The 22,903-nt window shown below is 36.5% G+C and overlaps 2 protein-coding genes across 2 annotated transcripts in view; one reads left to right on the top strand and one right to left on the bottom strand.

Annotated features, from left to right (window-relative positions):
* Positions 1-13,954, bottom strand: part of LOC111045531 — a 67,889-nt gene extending 53,935 nt beyond the window's left edge. The window contains exons 1-4 of the mRNA XM_039429594.1: positions 13,683-13,954; positions 9,387-9,576; positions 5,678-5,803; positions 2,037-2,076 (exon numbers count right to left, since the gene is read on the bottom strand). Coding sequence (XP_039285528.1) covers positions 2,037-2,076; positions 5,678-5,803; positions 9,387-9,576; positions 13,683-13,748 — 422 coding nt within the window. The 5' untranslated portion in view covers positions 13,749-13,954. The remainder of the gene's footprint in view (positions 1-2,036; positions 2,077-5,677; positions 5,804-9,386; positions 9,577-13,682) is intronic.
* Positions 13,955-16,497: 2,543 nt separating this feature from the next.
* Positions 16,498-22,380, top strand: LOC120351505 (anaphase-promoting complex subunit 15B-like). Its single transcript, XM_039429225.1, has 3 exons — positions 16,498-16,774; positions 21,206-21,265; positions 21,886-22,380. The coding sequence occupies exons 1-3, from the start codon at positions 16,652-16,654 to the stop codon at positions 22,042-22,044; spliced, it is 342 nt and encodes a 113-aa protein (XP_039285159.1). The 5' UTR covers positions 16,498-16,651; the 3' UTR covers positions 22,045-22,380.
* The last annotated feature ends 523 nt before the right edge of the window (positions 22,381-22,903 follow it).

Below are 22,903 nucleotides of genomic sequence, written 5' to 3'. Positions count from 1 at the left end.
TTAAGTTTATTTAAAACCAGACTCGAGTTTATTTGAAACCAGACTCAAGTTTATTTAAAACCAGACTCGAGTCTCCACTGAATATGATGCCAAGTATGGCGTTGGAACTCGAGTCTGGTTTTAGAAAAACTTAATTTTGTGGATTTGACAATATTTGTGTAATCACTTTTTCGCCTCTACATTCATGAGAGGTTGTGTATATGAAGTTGTCTGATCATTTTGAAAATGAGTTTTAAACACAGTTTACTCTTCAAATAAAAATGGCTCTTGAAGCTAGTAGTGTTGTAATAAAATGAAGAGTACTTGATATTTTTTATCATGTTTTATTAATCAAACTCTAAAAACAAGAGTAAATATCAAAACTGAGTTTTTACTTTCCTTGCCCTACTACCATAGGTAAGGAAAGTATTGCTTTCCAAAAAAAATTAAGGTACCCCAATTTCAAGTTTTCTATACGTTTCAAGGTCCCCTGAGTCCAAAAACATGATTTTTGGGTGTTGGTCTGTGTGTGTGTGTATGTCTGTGAACACGATAACTCCATTCCTAATTAACCGATTGACTTGAAATTTTAAACTTAAGGTCCTTATACTATGAGGACCCGACAATAAGAAAGTCAATAAAATTCAATTCAAGATGGCGGAAAAATGGCGGATAATTACTAAAAAACCATGTTTTCACGATTTTCTCAAAACGGCTCTAACGATTTTCTTTAAATTTATACCATCGATAGCTATTTATAAGCCCTATCAACTGACTTGAGTTCTCATTTCTGGGAAAATTGCAGGAGCTGCGTAATATTCTCGAGAAAAATGGCGGATAATTACTAAAAAACCATGTTTTTCACGGTTTTCTCGAAACGGCTCTAACGATTTTCTTCAAATTTATACCATGGATAGCTATTATAAGCCCTATCAACTGACATGATCTCTTTTCTAGGTAAATTGCAGGAGCTGCGTAATATTCTCGAGAAAAATGCGGAAATTACTGAAAAACCATGTTATTCACGATTTTCTCAAAAATTACTCGACTGATTTATTTCAAATTCATACTCTGTATAGTTATTTATCAACTCCATCAACTGGCATGAGTCTCCTTTCTGGAAACTAATGGGGGGTTCACCCCATCCTTGAGAATGGACTTTGTAACCTCCTTCTCGTGCATGAGGTAGGTAGGTAGAGCAGTCTATAAAAATAACACATAGTCGAGATATTTCATCTGTAGAACAGCTGTTTTGACGACTTTCAAAATATCATCGGATTTCACAATTTACACAAAGGAAAAAGTACTCTGAAAACAATTATATACCACATATACAGTAGTCTGATCGTAGTTTCAAATAATTATGTTGCCGCCCATCGACATTATGTTATTTCTCTAAATTATTTTCGTTTAAGAATGAGGCTCCCACTTCAATGAGCAAGGAAAGTTGTGTGAGTGTACCACACCAGATTTTTATGCATAGCATACAGAAGAGTCTCTTTTTTCTTCAGGGCTACTTTTGAATATAAATAAAAATTGAAATCCAAGTACCCTATTTAAATTATTTACTCACGACATGTTTCGGCTATAAAATGCCATTATCAAGTAATTGATATGGTCAATCACTTGATTATTACTATTTTTATTTATATATACATACAGAAGAGTCTCAACTCATCCCTCATCATAATTTCATTTCATTCATCTATAGAGAAACAAAATCAAATAAACAAATTGAGAGAGAATCAACAGGATAAACCAAAAATGTTTCTCTTCCCGATTTTTATAGTAAATAGTCTAGATGAGGTTTGATCATCCGTCTCATTACCTATGCACAAGTCTTAAGCTAATGTGGGCATCATCCTCATCCAAAAAAACTTGGTATTTGAAAACTTGACAGTCTGTGATTCTTGATATCTCTTATATTTTATATCCTCTTTATTATTTGATGATTGGTTTAATTAAGCATGAGAAAATTCAATATGAAATATAATATTGTAAGTAACAAAAAAATGCTGGAACAATGATTTCTAATACAGTATCTCTATCTAACTTACCATTTTACACCATAGTTGATCAAAGGAATCATCAAGTCATCTGAAAATTACATAAAATTATTAAAATATAATAAAAGGATACTAGAAATTTTCTATAAAACTATTAATAATAATTATACATGAAATTATTTACAAAGTGGTAATTATTTATCGTTTATTTTTTATTATCTATCATTCACACTCATCTTAAGGACAAAGAAACAGACGGCAGTCCAAAACTTCTTTTATCTCAATTCCATAGGATTTATCACAACAAAAATATTTGCACTTCATTTATTACAACAATATTTTCCATCAAATATATCACAGTTTTTACGTCAAGCTTATAGATCTGATTAAATAAGTTAAAGTTTTAGATCTTATTCAATATATTTTGCAGACATATATACATCGATGTCTCACGTCTTATAAAATCTCTCTTTGGGTTGTAGGTTTGACTAACACTAGAAAATAAATGTAAATTTCTTTCGAAAATTAGTTCAAAAATCTGGTGTGGCGCACTCACACAACTTTCCTTGCCGTTATGAAAATTGATCACCTGACGCTAGTGTTCACGCGCATCTCGAGTCTACTTATAAACAGAGTTCTGAGCCAGCTGTTGACAGGACAATAACGCAGGAGACATACGAGGTCTGCTATCTCTTCATAGTGAATCATTTAATAGAATCAACAGTTGCCAACAGTTTGCAATAATTGGATAATCACATTTTCTCGAATTTCGTGCTTATTTTCAATTTTGGGTGGAAATGCTACTCAACATTAATTGTAGAGATTTTAAAGCTCAATCTTTTCCACTTAAAATTTTTTGTTTAAATTGTATCTGAAGCCTGATAATTGGGAATCTAAAATCAAACTTTGCATAGGTGCTCCTGAAATTTTTACAAATATGGGACTTGTGGCAGTTGATAGAGCTTATCAATGACTATTTCAGATATAAATTTAATCGAAATCGTTGAAGCCGTTTTCGAGAAAATCGCGAAAAACCCTGTTTTTGACAACATTTTCGCCATTTTAGCCGCCATCTTGAATTGCAATTGATCGAAATTGTTCGTGTCGGATACTTATATTGTAAGGACCTTACGTTCCAAATTTCAAGTCATTCCGTTGATTGGAAGATGAGATATCGTGTACACAGACGCACATACACTCATACACACACACACATACAGACCAATACCCAAAAACCACTTTTTCGGACTCAGGGGACCTTGAAACGTATAGAAATTTAGAAATTGGGGTACCTTAATTTTTTTCGGAAAGCAATACTTTCCTTACCTATGGTAATAGGGCAAGGAAAGTAAAAAGGGTTTGAATTTGGTTCACAGTTTCAGCTAAGGACTGCTTTGCACAGTGACAGCTAAGGAAAGAGTTTTAACAGAAGTTTTAACACTTAACAATTTCCAAATCTAAAATATTCTGCATTGAGGTTTGCGCTTTTCCAGCATTTTGTGAATAAACAACATGAGTATTAAATGCTCCTAATATTGTTTTAGATTTTTCATATTTATTAAATGTAAAAATACACGAGTTATTGATCGATCGAAAGATCGGACATTAAAAAGCATTATCAACTCCTACAAATCAGGAAAGAGTACAAGCTTGTTACAAGTACAAGCTACAAAACGAGTCAAGGTACAAGCTTGTTAGATCAAATCGCAACATCATAAAACAGATGATATAATAGAATGCCCCACTTATTTATCATGATTATCTTACGTATTATTGATCAACAAACTATATTATTTTAAAATAAAATAAATCGACCAAAACGAGATAAATGAAATACGGTACTCTGGACCTTCAAAAAACGAATGCTAATAATGCAACAGAAGCTGAATGCGTTGCATCACTATTATTTCTCAACCCAATTAAATATACGGTTCCTTTTCAGATTGGGTGGCTCGTTAGAGTAAGTGATAACGCGCCGGTCTAAAAATCAAGAGAACCCGAGTTCGAATCTCGATCGGGGCAGAAGTTTTTGACCACAACACATTCACATAGATACGGCCACCCCGTCTTTCGGAGGAGACGATAAGCCGTCGGTCACAACTACCTAAAAATTATTCGTAGTCTCTCAATATCATCCCTCTCACTCATTACCCACGCACAAGCCTAAGAGCTTAAGACCACCACGCACAATCCTAAGATCACCCTCAGTATTATTTAAAAAATTATTTGAAAATTATTATTTATAAATATTTCATCTAAAAGTTTCAACTAGAAATTTATCAGAACGTTCTATTACATTCTTACATTTGTATGGGCTGAAGAAAAATATCGTCGTAATATTGTCAATCCATGTTTAGATAGGAAGATCGATAAATGACTTCATTTTTACTTTCCTTGCCCCATTACCATAGGTAAGGAAAGTATTTTTTTCCGAAAAAGATTAAGGTACCCCAATTTCTAAATTTCTATACGTTTCAAGGTCCCCTGAGTCCAAAAAACTGGTTTTTGGGTATTGGTCTGTGTGTGTGTGTGTGTGTGTGTGTTGTGTGTGTGTGTGTGTGGTGTGTGTGTGTGTGTGTGTGTGTGTGTATGTGCGTCTGTGTACACGATATCTCATCTCCCAATTAACGGAATGACTTGAAATTTGGAACTTAAGGTCCTTTCACTATAAGGATCCGACACGAACAATTTCGATCAAATGCAATTCAAGATGGCGGCTAAAATGGCGAAAATGTTGTCAAAAACAGGGTTTTTCGTGATTTTCTCGGAAACGGCTCCAACGATTTTGATCAAATTCATAACTAAAATAGTCATTGATAAGCTCTATCAACTGCCATAAGTCCCATATCTGTAAAAATTTCAGGAGCTCCGCAATGCAGATAGATTCCCAATTATCAGGCTTCAGATACAATTGAAACAAAAAAAATCAAGTGGAGTAGATTGAGCATGAAAATCTCTACAATTAATGTTCAGTAACATTTTCACCTAAAATTGAAAATAAGCTTTAAATTCGAGAAAATGTGATTATTCAATAGCAAATTATTGTTGATTCTATTAAATCATTCACTATGAAGAGATAGCAGACCTCATGTGTGTCTTCAGCGTTATTGCCCTGTCACCAGCTGGCTCAAATCTTTGAATAGTAGACTTGTGATGCGCGGGAACACTAGCGTCAGGTGATCAATTTTCATAACGGCAAGGAAAGTTGTGTGAGTGCGCCACACCAGATTTTTACACTTAAATCATTACAAGAGATGTGAGTGAAGTTGAGACAATAAGAGCTCCCTCTTCCACGTAACCCACAATTTATGAATAGTATTTATTTATAATAGATTCGCTTTTTGAATGATAGACAAGGACAGCAATACCATTGCTAATCAAACACTGCCATTATAACGTGGGCCATGGGTTATGGTTAGTGAATGTAGTTGAGTACAGTTTACTTTTCTAAAACAAAACCTGTGAATGATAATTCCTCGCACACAGGCTGTTCCCATGCATGTGAGGGACCTTCTTCAACTTTTGTATATGCAAATTGTATATTAAAAGTTAACATTTTGTATATTGTTTATACTTTCTAAGAAGTATAATAAAGATAATTTCAATTTTGGAGATTATTATTCATCCACGTGAATCTTAATCATTACAATGTATGTATGGAAATAACCTTCAGTCAGTAAATTTAGTAAGACCTTCATTGAGGTATGGTGATTCATTGAGGTTCATCATGAGTGGTATAGAAGGGCCATATACATCAGCATCCAACAGTCCAATATTCAGGCTCGGCTTGATTGACGCTAGAGCTGTGGCCAAATTGACTGAAAAAGGAAAACATACAACTTGAAGATATTTAAAATGTGTGCAGTGTAGAACACAATATAATTTATGATAAATTTCACACAAATTCAATGATTGCCTATGTTTAATGCATTACCGCATAATCTGAGATTGCCAGGGCTTGGGTTTTATTTATTTATTTATATGCAAATACAATTCAGGTATAAACAACAGGCATTTGTCCAAAACTGTTTCAAACCTTAATTTAGAATACACAGTCTAAGGCTTTATTTATTATTTATAATTTACAATCAACTTAAGGACAAAGAAAGAAACTACAGTCCAAAACTTCTTTTCATCCCAATTTCATAAAATAAATTGTCCAAATAAAGGTTTGTAAGACGGTACATCGTTAATGTCTGAGAACGCTCAAAATGTGAGGTCTATAGTGAGGTCCACGTTATAATGACAGTGTGTGATTTGCAATGGAGTTGCTATCCTTGTCTATCGTTCAACAAAACAGATGGCACCATCTCTTTCACGCATTGTGATGTTGCCACATCGTTTATCAACAATGTAGAAATTTAAGTAATTGACAAAATATTTAATCTCAATCATAAAAATTTATAATTACATCTTGAAAAAATATATTTTCTTGACAAATAAAATATGATTAACTATTTTCAACAATAATGATCAGTTAAGGCTGTGCAAAGGCTAAAAGTAAACTTTCTACTGGTGATATTTTTCAAAGTTTTTCGATTTGTATATCATCAAGCTATCAAAATGAAAAAGTTTTCTAAGGAAAACGTTTTTTTTCTGATCATTAATTTTTGAGATATGAGCGCCTGAGGTTTGAATTTTTCGGACAGAACATTTAAAATTCGGTAAGATAATATAAATCCATGAGATTTAGAGGAGGAGGCTTCATGGTATTGTTGATCTAGTAAAAAAATTCTGAAAATATCAACTTTTGAGAAAGTTATTCAATTTACCAAGAATAACTCAACTAAAAGTTATTATTTTTTTAGTAAATTGAACAACTCTCTTAAGAATAAATATTGTCAGAAATTTTTTGTTTTACTAGATCAACAATACCATGAAGCCTCCTCCTCTAAATCTCATGGATTTATCTCTTACCGAATTTGAAATGTTCTGTCCCAAAAATTTAAACTTTAGGCGCTCATATCTCAAAAAGTAATGATCAGAAAAAAACATTACCTGATAAAACTTTTCATTTTCATAGCTTGATGATATACAAATCGAAAAACTATGAACAATATCACCAGTAAAAAGTTTATTACTTTCCTTGCCTTATTACCATAAGTAAGGAAAGTATGAGTATATGTGCGTCTGTCTACATATCTCATCTCCCAATTAACGGAATGACTTGAAATTTGGAACTTAAGGTCCTTACACTATAAGTATCCGACACGAACAATTTCGATCAAATGCAATTCAAGATGGCGGCTAAAATGGCGAAAATGTCAAAAACAGAGTTTTTCGCGATTTTCTCGAAAATGGCTCCAACGATTTTGATCAAATTCATACCTAAAATAGTCATCAATAAGCTCTATCAACTGCCACAAGTCCCATATCTGTAAAAATTTCAGGAACTCCACCCCATCAATGCAGATAGATTCCCAATTATCAGGCTTCAGATACAATTGAAACAAAAAAAACAAGTGGAGTAGATTGAGCATGAAAATTTTCTACAATTAATGTTCAGTAACATTTTCACCTAAAATTGAAAATAAGCTTTAAATTCGAGAAAATGTGATTATTCAATTGCAAATTATTGTTGATTCTATTAAATCATTCACTATGAAGAGATAGCAGACCTCATGTGTGTCTCCAGCGTTATTGCCCTGTCACCAGCTGGCTCAAATCTTAGAATAGTAGATTTGATATGCGCGGGAACACTAGCGTCAGTTGATCAATTTTCATAACGGCAAGGAAAGTTGTGTGAGTGCGCCACACCAGATTTTTTTAGCCTTTGCACAGCCTTAATTTCATCAGATATATTACCAGTATCAGCTGTTTGGGTGGCAAGGCTCAGGTCTGACAACCCTTTTCTCCTATCTTCCTACACTGCCATTATAACGTGGACCTCACTCTACCTATGTTTAAAGATTTTTATGATTTAACTAGCCGTCAGGCTCGCTTCGCTCGCCATATCCGTCTAGCCAGGGGGCTCCGCCCCCTGGACCCCCGACTGGATCGTCCAAAAATGGGATCAGCGGGCTCGCTTCGCTCGCCTGCATGTAGACCTCAGCGGAACCTCTGTACCGAATTTGAATGTATTATGTCAATTTGATCTCGAAAAACACCTGTTACTATATCGGCGTATCTTTGGCGAACAAAATTCTTCCACCTCAGCTAAACCTGTGTACTGAATTTAATATATTTCCATCAATTATTGAAAAAGGTGAAGAAACGCAGAAAATTTGAGAAAACGCTAATTTTGGCTAATTGGATAAATTGGTATTTAGGAGGTCCTGGATAAATGCATTTCAATCTTCAACTTGGTGCCAACCTAACAAAGTCAACTCAACTTAATGCCAACCTGACAAAATTATTAATTTAGTTACCAGTTAACTGTTTCGAAGACGTACTCTCTGTAGATTATAGTTCTATATTAACATATGGTATGGCCTTTTTCAATTATAATTAAGAGAATAAGAAGAATTACATGCTAAAAGACGAACTTTAAACCCTTAATAAACCACCCCCTAGAGTTAAAATATTGCCAAAAGATTTCTTAGTGCGCCTCTAAAGGGCCAACTGAACATATCTACCAAATTTGAACGTTTTTGGTCCCGGTAGATTTTTAGTTCTGCGAGTGAGTGAGTGAGTCAGTTAGTCAGTGAGTGAGTGCCTTTTCGCTTTTATATATATAGATAATAATAAGATTGATTATGACAGCCTAGATTTCATGGAGAGTAATGTATTATAATAAATCTACAAAGATAAAGAATTCTTTAAACTCTAAAGGTTTGGAGACCGTAGACTGCGTCCTCAAAATTCTTGGGGGTGAGGGCTTAAATCAAATCATGGGGGTCCTGAATAATCAGAGTGATTAAAATGAGCACTGACGAAATTGTTTTCGTATAGGGGCGGGTGATGATTTTTTATCTGAATTTAGGGGGTGCGTCTTGGGGGTTGGTGGTCACCCCTGTACATATTTATTGGAAAATTTTCTAGAAAGTATTATGGAGCCAATAGAGGTATTGTATAATATTTTAAGCGACCCATGAACGCTTAATATCATAATATAGAACCATAATATAGACGCTCAATATCATAATATATAGTGTATGATATAGAACCTACTTATAACATAAGAGGCCTATGCTCGGTGACGGGCTTAGGTTCCAAAAAAAGACTATTGATTATTTTGAATTGATTTGAAGAGTATTTTGAAGTCTGAAGTACCGTAGCTTATGTATGTTTTTGACAAAAATAAAGGCTTTATTTATTATTATAACATCATGCAAAACAACTTTATATTAAAATAAACTCATCATGTACGCTGAGGCCTGATGTAGATACTTACTGTATGGTAAAATAATATTGAGGGTCTATTTGGTGCTTTACAGCTATCAAAAAATTGAAATATCCCACCTGCTGTTGTCGATTTTCCGACTCCACCTTTTCCGGATGCAATGAGTAAGATGTGCTTTACGCCAGGAATGGGTTTTTGTTTAGGAAGATTTCTTGCCATTAATGCGGCTCTCCGCTTTTCCTCCATAGCATCAGTTGCTTTGTAGCATTTTTGAGTATGAAGTAGCTGAGGAAAACCACAAATATTCATCTATTATCAGAGAGATGATCTATTATCAGCTTATTTGATAATAAATAGAATAACAGAATGATGGAAATTGTAATTTGTAATTATTATTCAGGTACTTTTCAGAGCAGCCCTGTCTATAAACATAACCAATTTTTTTTCTTATTGGTGGACGCTCATTTCTATACGTACTTTACTTCATATACGATATGCTGTAAGTACTCATTTATACACTAAGGCCGGTTACAGAGCTCGACCGACCGTCAGTGCGTACGTCAGTCGCGCTTGTCTTTTCCATTGATATTCCATGTATCCGTACAGAGCAGGACTGACGGCACGCACGCGCACTGTCAGGACCATGCGTTTTATACAGCGTACGAATATCATCGGTCGAGCTCGTGCGCATCCGTTCCATCGGTCGACTGACGCGCTATTCAAACAAATAGAATCTTTCAGAGCTGTACTGATCAGTAGCCCGATCGCAACATAACCAATGTGCTGACACCTCTGCCCGTCAATCAGCTGATATTGAATTGAATAGCATAATGAATGAATTCATTTAATAGTGTCATATTTGAATTCAGAGTTTTTCTATACATTTCTTTAATCATTTTCAAATTTTTTATTGAAAAAATCATATAATTATTATTAATATTATCTACATTTATTTGATCCGTAGCTTAAAGTGACTGCAAGTATTCCCAATGGTGATACAAGCTCAAAATAACTCATCAAAATTTCTGAAGGAGATTCTGAGGTAGTTGAGAAATGTATCTTTACCCCAAGCAATGATGTATATAATGGTACTAAGTTCCCTTAGAAATGCTCTTTGGGCGACCATCGAGTGAAATTGATATCTACGTCTTTTAATCTTTCGTTTACGAAGATAATAAGCTGCAATGGATGTTACATACGCACTGACGGTCGGTCGAGCTCTGTAACCGGCCTAAGAGCCGGTTTTCGAGCTCGGGATGAACACTTCATTTGACTAATTCTTCTAAATCGATTTAGTCAAATTCTAGACTTTGAACAGTTGGAGTCAGAAAATTGGCTCTCCGAAACTGCGTAGTCGCAGTCCACGTTTGAATCAAATTTTGAAAAACTAGAAAATTGAACACAAAATTAAATGAAGAGAAAATTGTGTAAAGTTCCCGTTATTTCGAATTATTTGGAAATGTTTCATTTCGTCAAGGAAAATAGTTCCCAATTAGGTTATAGAAATGAGAGAATAAAGATTTCCATAAAAAACTGAGACTACGCCAATTTTCTGACTCCATCTTTTTAAAGTCTAGAACTTAGCTGAATCCCGAGCTCGGAAACCGGCTCTTATTCTTCACCAAGACCAGCGGAGCCGGATAGATTGTGTCGAAAAATAAGAATAAACTTTACTTGGAGTTAAGTCATGTCTCTAAACTTGAGTTTCAAAGATGGCATAGTGACTGTGACTTTGAAGAACTCATTTAATCCATAGAAAGGGGTTCCTTTAAACTAACACGTCAACTTCACCCTAAATTCCTCGCTACTCATGGCTGTTTAAATGTCTATAGTGAGGAGATCAACGTTGCCGATCCTCGGTCTTGTCAATGCCTTCTATAGACGATAGCTGATACAGGTTTATTGATGTAATATTGACTGTTCATTATCGTTTAAAATAATCAATTTCATTTTATTAAGCAAGAAATTATATTTTTCAATAATTCCATAATGAATTTTCATAATTAAGATGAAATATTTTGTTAATTATTTATTAAGTCTATATTGTTAGAAGACGATCTGGCAACAGAGCAAAGCGAGAAAGAGATAGCGCTATCCGCTTTGTTGAATGATAGACAAGATAGCAATACCATTGCTAATTGAACACTGCCATTATAACGTGGACCTGACTATAGGCAGCTTAATGAAAATGTTTAGAGCCATAGTAGTAAATGAGTCTCTTGTCCTATAGTGTGGTCCACGTTATAATGGCAGTGAATAAAGATAGAAGAATAGCGATGCCGATTCTCTGCATCAACTAATTATATTTCTACACTGTCAAAAACATAATTGTCATCGTTGTGGACCTAGAAAAGGATAGTACCACCATCTTTGTCGAATGATAGACAAGGATAGCAAAACGAAAGTTGATCAAATACTGCCATTATAACGTGGACCTAACTATACTCAGTCGGTAATAAGGCATGTCAAACATGCAACCATTTTGTGTGGAATGGTTATGACTATGTAAGTCTCTGCTCATGTTGGCTCAAAGTGAAAGCTGGCCTAAAGTGTTGGCTTAAAGAAAACCTTTTCTATGGGTTACATGAGTTCTTCGAGTCACAGTGACCATGCCATCTTGAAAACTCAAGTTTGTAGTCATGAGTTCCTCCAAGAAAAGTTTACACAAACTATCCGGTCTGTTGGTCTTGGTGAAAAATAAGAGTGTATTGAGTGTGTGTATTCAGCTGTACTCGTCAAAATTTATCTTAACATTCAATTTAATTCAATTCAATTTTCTTTCCATCCATGACCAGTCTTTACACTGGATGGATTTCGTCGTAAGAAATTAAAAACACAAAAGTTCATAAAATTTACACAAACTATCAAGATGGCAAAAGAGACAAATAAAACGAATGATCTCCTCTTCACTTAAGAAAGTTTGAGGAGTTTCGAAGTACATTTTTAAATTGTTCATCTTCCAATTCATGGATACACAATGGGAGCCTGTTGAATATTTTCATGGTGCGAATTGGGAAACTGGTGTGTGATCTGGCCAATCGCGATTGTGGCAGGTCTACATCATCACGTCTTCTATTATAATAATCATGAACCTGGCCTCTCACTTGAAATTTATAGCTGCTGTTCTTTTAGAAACACTAACGAGGTAAGCAGGTACTGATTGAAGACTATGAGGATCCGCAGTTCTTTGAACAGTGGCCGGCAATGTTCCAGGTACGGCGAGAATGTAATGATGCGGATCACAATTTTTTGAAGAAGCAGTATCCTCTCACAACAGCCCACATGTCCCCAAAGCACAATAGCATAGCACTTAAATATGTATAACAGCTGAAAATAGTTATTATTCCAGTAGACTTGAAGAGCGGTCTGCAGTGTTTAAGTAACAACTAGAGGTGATGATGCGGAGAGCTCTCTTCTACAATATAAAACTTTGTGACAATCAGATGCATGATCCCAAAGCTGCAGCCCATAGCCCAGGATGCTGTGAAAGAGGGCATAGTGAACAACAATTAGGTGGGATCTGCTCACCAGCTTCTTACATATTCCCACAATATGGCGATTGCAAGTGAGTATAGGATCAATGATACGTCCAAGGAGGGACACACTCTGAGAGTCAGGGCTATGCTGTGCCAATGAACAGAGAAGCGTCTGAGTCTTACCAAGATTTAATTGAAGCGTGTTTGTTTCCAGCTACATCCTTGTTTCACCACACACAAATTTTGCTACCTCTAGATTCTGTGCTGGATATGGATCAGAAAAAAATATGAAAGTGTCATCTACAAGAGTTAATGCACTCCCTTCTATAGTGAGGTCCACGTTATAATGACAGTATTTGACCAACTTTGGTTTTGCTATCCTTGTCTATCATTCGACAAAGCCGGTGGTACTATCCTTTTCTAGGTCCACAACGATGCCAATTATGTTTTTGACAGTGTAGAAATATAATTAATTAATGCAGAGAATCGGCCTCGCTATTCTTCTATCTCAATCTACTGCCATTATAACGTGGATCTCACTATATCAAAAACAGCAAGGGTCCCAAAACTGAACCCTGCGGGACACCATGTCTGAAGGGCAATTTCTGTGACTTTGCTCCTCCCTAAGAAAGGACCTACCAATCTCCCATCAAGATAAAACTTTGCAGTCTGGAGAACAGCATCTCAACACCATAGTTCTTATCTTATTGAGCACAATCTCATGCAACACAAAGTCAAAGGCCTTGCTCAGATCACACAAGGTCTGAGACACAGGATTTCTGTCATCAAAGAAGAATTCCCAAATTAAATTGCTCTTGTTAATTTGGATTTTTATTTACATACATCTCAATGTCTATCACTCTTTTAAGGCTTTCTTGTCAATCAAACCTACAATGCTTGGATTGAATAAATTGAATATAATAAGAAAAAATAACTCACCGGAATCTTTGTTATTTCACGAAAAACAAAGAGGTTTATAGTTTGTACAGCTTTCATTGACTTCATGATTTTACAACGGTCTACCTCTACTTGTAATGTAAATAGTTAAAACAAAAACTGTAAAAAATCATATCAATGTCATTTTCAAGTTTATCTGATTCGTATTTTAATGGTTTGGAATGTTGCAAAAAAATGAAATCACGCTGTTAATGGGTGTTTCTGTTACAAGGGAATTTGTAAAAATTGTAACATAACCTAACTTTTTATTTACAACTACAAACACAAGACAGCTGATATTCAGACGACTCACAGCTGAGATAATATTATAGTGCCTTTTGGATCTTTGTTCAAAATTCAATATTATCAAGGTAGCATTATTTCTTATTCTGTTGTGCTTGTGGATATTTCTTCTGTGTGGCTTGTCTGGTTTGAATTTTTTTATATGTATTATTGCTTTAAGTATGTATAGAGATATTACAGTGAGGATCCTATCCTGTATGAAGTATGGTTTGCAGTGTGTATCGTGTGGTAAACCATTTATTATTCTTATTACTTTCTTTTGGAGAATTAATATTTGCACAATGTAGGTCTGCGGGGCTGCTCCCCATGCTATTATTCCATAGCCCATGTGTGATGCAAATAGCGAGTAGTAAGCCATCAGAGCAGTTTTTTTGTCAGCTATTGCCTTTATACGTTTGATGGCATAGAGGGCTGAGGATAGTTTACCTACCAACTTTTCAATGTGTTATCCCATGTTAGGTGTGCATCAAGTGTAATTCCCAAGAATCGTGCTGTAGCTGTCACCTCTTCATCAGTATCTAGTTGGTTTTCGGTTGCTGATCTTGTATTGAAATTTATTACTGTACTTTTGGATGTGTTTATATTGAGTCTTAGGTTTGTCAGGGCTGTTTTTGTTGAAGCTATGGTAGTATTATAATTTAATTGTAATTCGTCCTGGTCTTTTCCATTTATGATTAAAGTTGTGTCGTCGGCGAATAGAATACATTTAGAATACATTGGTAGTTGTTTGGGCAAACCGTTTATGTAAATAAGAAATAATAATGGTCCCAGCACAGATCCCTGCGGTACTCCGTTTTTCATAGGTTGGGCTAGAGATCTGGCGGTCATGGTTTTGCCTTTGTCCTTGTATCTAAGCTCCACGCACTGGTATCTGTCTGTTAGGTAGTCCTCCAACCATTTCCCCGCTTGGCCTCGTATTCCTATTTTGCAAATTTCTGTTTTTAGAATACTCCAGTCTAGACTGTCAAAGGCCTTTTCTAGATCTAGACCTCACGCAGTATTCTCATCCACAAGTAACTGATTGAAACTATAGACCTTATGGGAATACAGCAATAGAATGGCTTCTCCACACATCTGTGTAATCACTTGTCAGCTGATTTATGATGAATAATTCTATAGTCAGATTTTTACTCTAATATTGGCGTATGAAGGAGGCTCCTTTTTCCTTTTATATTATCCTTGAAATGCAAAATTTCCAAAAACCTTGTATATAAGTCGACGCGCAATTAAAAAAGGAACATACCTGTCATATTTCATGAAAATCTATTACCGCGTTTAGCCGTAAATGCAAAATATATAAATATTCAAACATTTAAACATTAAGAGAAATGCCAAACCGTCGACTTGAATCTTAGACCTCACTTCGCTCGGTCAATAAAACGTTGTGACAATCAGATGCATCACCCCAAAGCTGCAGCCCATAGCCCAGGATGCTGTGAAAGAGGGCATAGTGAACAACAATTAGGTAGGATCTGCTCACCAGCTGTATGAGCTCCCTAAGTAGGTAGATCACTCTCCCCAGCTTCTTACATATTCCCACAATATGGCGATTGCAAGTGAGTACAGTATCAATGATACGTCCAAGGAGGGACACAATCTGAGAGTCAGGGCTATGCTGTGCCAATGAACAGAGCAGCCTCTGAGTCTTACCAAGATTTAATTGAAGCTTGTTTGGTTCCTTTACCAAAAACAACTTCTGCTACCTCTAGTGTTAGATTTGTAACAGAATAAAATATAAAGTGTCACCTACAAATGTTGATGCTCTCCCCTCTATCAAAAACAGCAAGGGTCCCAAACCTGAACCCTACGGGATACCATGTTTAAAGGGCGATTCCTGTGATTTTGCTCCTCCCTGAGAAAGGAACTGCCATCTGTTTTCACGATAAGACTTTGCAGTCTAGAGAACAACATCTCTAACACCTTCTTACCAAGCACAATCCCATGCAACACAAAGTCAAAGGCCTTGCTCAGGTCACACAAGGTCTGAGACACAGTATTTCTTTCATCAAAGAAGAAATCCCAATTATATTGCTCTTGTTAATTTAGATTTTTTTTATTTACATACATCTCAATGTCTATCACTCTTTAAGGCTCTCTTGTCAATCAAACCTACAATGCTTGGATTGAATAAATTGAATATAATAAGAAAAAATAACTCACCGGAATCTTTGTTATTTCACGAGAAACAAAGAGGTTTATAGTTTGTACAGCTTTCATTGACTTCATGATTTTACAACGGTCTACCTCTACTTGTAAGTAGTCTACCTCTACACAAAAGTTACTGTAGCAAATTATATCAATGTCATTTTCAAGTTTATCTGATTCGTATTTTAATGGTTTGGAATGTAGAAAGAAAAAAATGAAATCACGTTGTTAATGGGTGTTTCGATTACAAGGGTATTTGTAAAAATTGTAACATAACCTAACTTTTTATTTACAACTACAAACACAAGACAGCTGATATACAGACGACTCACAGCTGAGAAAATATTATAGTGCCTTTTGGATCTTTGTTCAAAATTCAATATTATCAAGGTAGCATTATTTCTTATTCTGTTGTTAGTGTTGATTTGAGGTTATTGGAACTGTTGTTGAATTGTGATATTTAAATTTCCAGCTTTATCTTCTTTATCAATCAAGCTCTACACGTTATTGAAAGAGCATAAATTATGCTGATCCCTTTGTTTCCCACTTTGGCTCCTAAAGTTACAGACCCATTGTGGTTCAACGTTGATAAGCCAAGAAACGATGAAACTGAACTATTCCATCTTGAACAAGAGCATTCATCTTGGGTAAGTTGATCATAATATTAATAATTAGTCTTACCTCTTTTCAACAATAGATTCTAAATGAAATTAATATGTTGGGCTCTTTACCAGGTTATCATGACCATGATAGCAGAAATTGTTAGGTTCAAGGGTATGATCACATTGGATGCACTTATGTACAAGTGCACGCAAGAACTTGCATCAACATGCGTGCAGATAAGAAACAAAAACTGGAAAGAGCTATAGAAACAGTCACACTGAACGCATTTACTTGCTTGTAGGGCTCAGCGACAAACAAGTTACCAGTTTCTTTCCAGATTTTGTTTCTCATCTGCATGCGTGCATCCAATGTGATCATACCGTAACGCTTCTATTATACAACTTCCACACTTATCAAGTGTGTACACGTAAATGCGACAAAGAGCGCGAAAGTGGATGTCTACTATGCCAGCGCTCGCCTTCACTGTTGGCCATTTTGCAATAGTGTAGCCTACACATTAGTGTCTAGTCCAAACTCGTCAAATCGTTTTCCAAGCTGGTCAACAATCCACACTGCAAAGTGACGAGTGCCTGACAAAAGTGTTAATGGAGTATATTTTGTGGATTCTCAGCTGGGTAGCCTACTTGCTTCCGCTTGGCCTGACCTTTGTTCGCCTTGTCTCGACAAAAGTCGGAGCGAAGGCAAGCATTAACATAGAAGCCATCCACACTCTCGCGCTCTTCGTCATTTGTACACACTTGGCAAGTGTGTGGAAGCGGCATTAGACAAGGCAGCCAGGCGACTTCCTATATACCTTCTTCTTCATCCATTACTCACAATTGTAGGATCGATGGCGTCATGTCATGAATAAAAAATATAAGAATCACACTGCTGCTGAACTTGTCAGCGACAGTTGCTGACAATGCACTGACTGTCAGAGCTAGTAGCGATAATATATAGCATGAAAAAAGAGCGGTCACCAACTCACCAGTAGCGATGGGGCCCGGTAGCCAAAGTGTGGCTATGTCGCTGGCTACCCTAGTGTGATAACATCCATAGGAATCAATGATGCATAATATACTGAGCAGACAGTACCCATTTTCAAGAATTGTTAGAAGTTCGAATGTAAATGTGAGGTAAGGTACCTAGTATCATAAAGAAAAGATAGCATGAGAAGATATCCCGTGTTAAAGGGGTTTTTCCAAATTTTATGAATGTTATGTTCCAAATTTCAATGTCCCTCAAGCCGATAATCCTAGGGTTCTTTTTTTGTGAAGCTATGTAATGCTGATCACTCTCATACACTGCCGTTCTTACACTCTCACCTGTTCAAAACAGTAATAATCGACAGATAATCCTACGGGTTCTTTTTTGTGAAGCTATGTAATGCTGATAGTCTCGTTTACAGTGCCGTTCTTACACTCTTACCTGGCCAAAACAGTAATAAACGACAGTAGTCACCTTGAGTTAACAAAAAAAAAACAGTTTCTAATTTGGAACATACACGACATATGCCAGCCATGTTCTTATGCTATCTTTTCTCTTTGAAAAGATAAACTTATCTAAAAGAAGGAATTATGCTATCTATATTTCCTCTACGCTTGAATTAGTAAAGGCAAACATTTCCTCATTTCATGAAGGGTGATCCTGGAAGTTTTAGACTTGTATGCATTGTGATAATCATTACTATAGTGAGGTCAGCATTATAATGATAATGGCAGTGGAGAAAGATAGAAGAACAGCTTTGCCCAGTGTCTGCCTTAAATAACTATATTTCTACATTGTTTTAAAAACGGATTTGGCAACATAGCGGAGCTAGAAAAGGATATAGCTATAATCTGCTTTGTCGAATGATAGACAAGGATAGCAACAACAATATTAATTAAATACTGCCATTAAAACGTGGACCTCACTATAGTCGTGATGATGCAAAGAAGCGATCATCTATAAAGAATGGTCTGTTGGGAGATATGCAGCATGATTTCAGAAGGGAGAAGTCGGTCACCACAGCTAAACTCTGACAATATCCATAAGGTGAGCCGTCCACTGGAACCGATTTCGTCCGAACTAGCATTGGCCGAAAACTACCGAACTCGTTCGAACGATCCCCCAACGAAGAATGCTATAGATGCTCGTCCATTGCAACAGGTCCGTGCACGGCCGTCTCCGGCCGATACTTGATACTTGATGTCTTCGTCCTTGACTGGGGGTACCAGACAGACTGTGTCAAAGGTTTTAAAATATTCTAGAATAGTGGCTCCTCAGCCAGCTCAGTCAATGAATAAAACAGTTTTAAAATAGTGGCTCCTCAGCCAGCTCAGTCAATGAATAAATTGGTCTATTCATTAATGCCTGTCTGATGAGAGAGCAGAATCTAGTGCGAGGTTTATTTCTCACTTCAATTGGGAGTCTGTTATAAAATCTTAGTGCAGCTGATGGAAAACTCCTCTGCGTCCTGGCCAACCGGCTGCGAGGAACTTCCAGATTGGTAGCATGGCGAGTGTTGTGGCTGTGAATTTCGTTTCTTCTCACCAACTTATGCTGATTGTCCCTGACATAGATCAAGGAGGACAGAACATACTGACTGTATATGGTGAGAATTTTCAGTTCCTTGAAAAGTGGCCTACAATGATCTCTATGTCCTGCAAAAGAGATGATTCTGATTGCCTTCTTTTGCAGTAGTAGCACATCGTGACAAGAAGGTGCGTGTCTCCACAGCAGTAGTCCATATCCGATGTGACTGTGAAACAGGGACTGGTAAGCTGATAACAGGTAGTCTCTGCAGACAATATGTCTCAGCTTCCTAAGCAGGTATATCACCCCGGACAATCTCTTGCAGACTTCTGTCACATGGTAGCTCCATCACAACCTGCTGTCTATCCAGAAGCCCAGGAACTTTACTGGCTCTGCCTCCATTGTTGTCCTCTTTAGGGACAGACTAGTAAGTTTAGAGACTAGTTTTTACAGACTAGTAGTCGGTTTAGCAACCGATCAAGTTTTCGATCCGAATGGAATGGGATTTTCCGGCTCTATTTCAAAATCTCAATATAATCATTGTTTTACGAAACATTTTGGTGGCTATGATAGTAGTTGATTCAATAATTGGCAACTAGACTGACATAAACGATTCCAATGGACGACCATATTCGGCGAATCAACGGCCGGCAGATTCGTCCGATCCAACGGCCGAACGTATCGTTTGAATACGGTTCCAGTGGACGGCTACCATAAGGCTTTCGAGAAGAATAGTTCAGTCAACCTGTTGCTCTGTAATCTCACTAAGACCTTCGAATGTGAATCTCATGACAACAGAAGCTCTCCATGGCTGAGAATCTTTCGCAGATCGGGCATTCACATGCCAGTGTATTTCCGTAAGCAGGAGGAGACGATTTTTGAGAGGGCACTTCGTGAGAAGCTTGTGAGTCTGGCGCTCTACTCCCTAGCGATTCAGTGTTTCTTGAGTTCTATGACTGACCTCCCATCTTGATCTGGGGTTTTGTTATCAAGTTTTTACATTTTGACGCAATCTATCCAGCAAGTGCTGGTCATGGATGGAGACTACTGAATTCACAGTATGTGGTCATTAAATGTTGGCTTCTCTGCTGTAGGTAAGGAGCAACATATCAATTCCACAGCATAGGGAGCAAGTGCACTCTTAAACACTTGAAGGATGACACATTTTTGAAGTGGCACGTTGTAGCCCCCCCCCCCCCCAACAGGTTCAGGAGTGCAAATCCCCCATTTTAGACTGACTTCTTCCTTCCCCCAAAATTGGTCACCAACCCACAGCAGTTATAAATGAGAATTAATTTAATTTAGATTCAATATTAATATAATACACGTGACGAATTGGCAACGTCTAAATGTGAAGGTGAATCATCTGTTTCAATAATTACATCTGACTATTTTCGTGCGAAGCTGGTTAGGAGATATATTGGTCCAGTGCAGGAGAATGGGGCGTGGAGAATCAGAAAGAATGCTGAAATTGAAAAAAATCCTGCAAGGTTTAAATATTCTCCGTTTTTTCAAGGATAGATTGGCTTGGACAAGTGGAAAGAATGCAAGAACGATGCTCTATGAGAAGTGGAGGCTGTGAGAAGAAGAGGGAGACCTAGGACACGATGGATGCAGGATATGGAAAGAGACTTGAGAGTAATTGGAGTGAGAGGATGGAAAGAAAAGGCAGGAGATAGAGAAGCTTGGAGGCGTATTGTGGAGGAGGCCAAAGCCCACATGGGCTGTAGCGCCAGGATAAGTAAGTATTTTCGTGCGGTTGTCATGGCCTCTATCTACTTGGAGGGTAGCCCCTAATGAGAACAAAAGCAATTTCATTATTTTTGTCCATGAAAACTTGAATACAGAGAATTAATTTCACATGATAATACTGTATTATCATCTATTAAATTTAGATTTTCAAGATGTTTTTGTTATGTTCTCTACTGACGTTTTATGGTTAAATTTTTATTTTTTTCCAGCTCGCAAGCCTTGGTCAAAAAGATTGCGACGTGATACCTATTGGGAAAACAGCTTTTGAGGTAAGACTAGTTGACTACTTGTTGTAGAACAGTTCTTTGGATTCATTTATTTTTGAAATGCTACTGTACTAAAAGTAGCAGTGATAAGAGATAAAGGTAGAGAAATTTACATTTCAATATTTTAAATAGAACTCTTATAACAGAGAATCGGCAACCCTGTAGTCCTATAATTCCTACTGACTTTATTACGTGATTCTTACTTAGGAAAATGTTTGTACACTACTTTCAAAACCATTAAAAACGGTTTATCTGGTAATTTATTATTCTTAATTTATTCAAAGTGCGGTGATATTAAGTGAAATATTTGACTATAATTTGGTGTTCTAATCATTCTAAATTCAAAATTCTAGCTCGAATATAAATAATTGGACAAAAATTGAACTTTAACTTCCTACAGTAAGAACATAACCAATTTTTTCGGACATATTATTATCAAAATTTGGGAACAATAGTTTTGGGCTTCGCCTGTTGTTCTGTATATTCATATTATTTGTAATTGTATAACCAAATAAATAAATAAATTTCTATTTCCATCGAAATGAGGTTCAATCGGATACCTGTAGTGAATTTTTAAATTTATATATATTTAAAAAAAATAAGTTTTGATGTGATTGCTTCAGAATCAAGATGAAGAAGAGGAAGACGATGAGGAAGAAGACGATAATGACGAGACAGAGAGCGACACTCATGATGAAGAAGATGACGATCTGGACATGGAAGTCACCTATGAGAGAGACTCGCCCGATGTTAGCATAAGAATGACCTCGGGTCCAAGGTGATCCTCCAACTTAATCACATGAACCACTATCAAAATAAAATGTACATTTTGTCGTATCTTCAAACTGGGCCATCAAACTCAAGTAGTATCTAAAAATAAAATCTTAATGCTATAAATTCATGTTTTCAAAGTGTTTCTGATTGTTAGTAAAAATTCATGTAATAAGAAAGTCATATTAAGCAAGTTTGTTGGTTTCTGTAAACATTGGAATCGTGTTTCATACACGGATAAGTATTTAGTTATTTTAATGCGTATAAAATGCTGAAATACTGTACTGATAAGATTCTGTTGATTTTTTATATAATGAATTAAACGATTTTAAAAACTTGAAAATTAGTATTACTGTTGTTAGTTTTTCAGCTAAAGTAAGTTCATTCTCCGTTTATCATTACATTCTAAAGGTGGGCGCACACAGATCGTCATCGGACGGACGGCACGCATCGGACGATTAGATTTGAAGCATTGTTTTCTATTGAGTGCGCATGCCGATGCGGATAGGTATGCGCACTCCAATTGAAAACAATGCAAATCTAATCGTCCGATGCGTGCCGTCCGTCCGATGACGATCTGTGTGCGCCTACCTTTAGTAGGTGCGGTAGTATCCGCATGCCGATGCGGATAGGTATGCGCACTCCAATTGAAAACAATACATCAAATCTAATCATCCGATCCGTTCGATGCGTGCCGTCCGTCCGATGACGATCTGTGTGCGCCTACCTTTTAGGTGCATTTAGACAGCTTTCATCTCAGTTGCTCAGTATTAACAACGATAAAGTTGATAAAGCTTATTTAGATGAGAAATTAAAAGCCATATCGATAAATTAAGAATTTGGAGGTGCTGGACAGAAACTATCTCAATA

Source organism: Nilaparvata lugens, chromosome 5, assembly GCF_014356525.2.
Source record: "Nilaparvata lugens isolate BPH chromosome 5, ASM1435652v1, whole genome shotgun sequence".
Classification (NCBI taxonomy): domain Eukaryota; kingdom Metazoa; phylum Arthropoda; class Insecta; order Hemiptera; family Delphacidae; genus Nilaparvata; species Nilaparvata lugens.
This window is presented reverse-complemented; position numbering and strand designations above follow the sequence as displayed.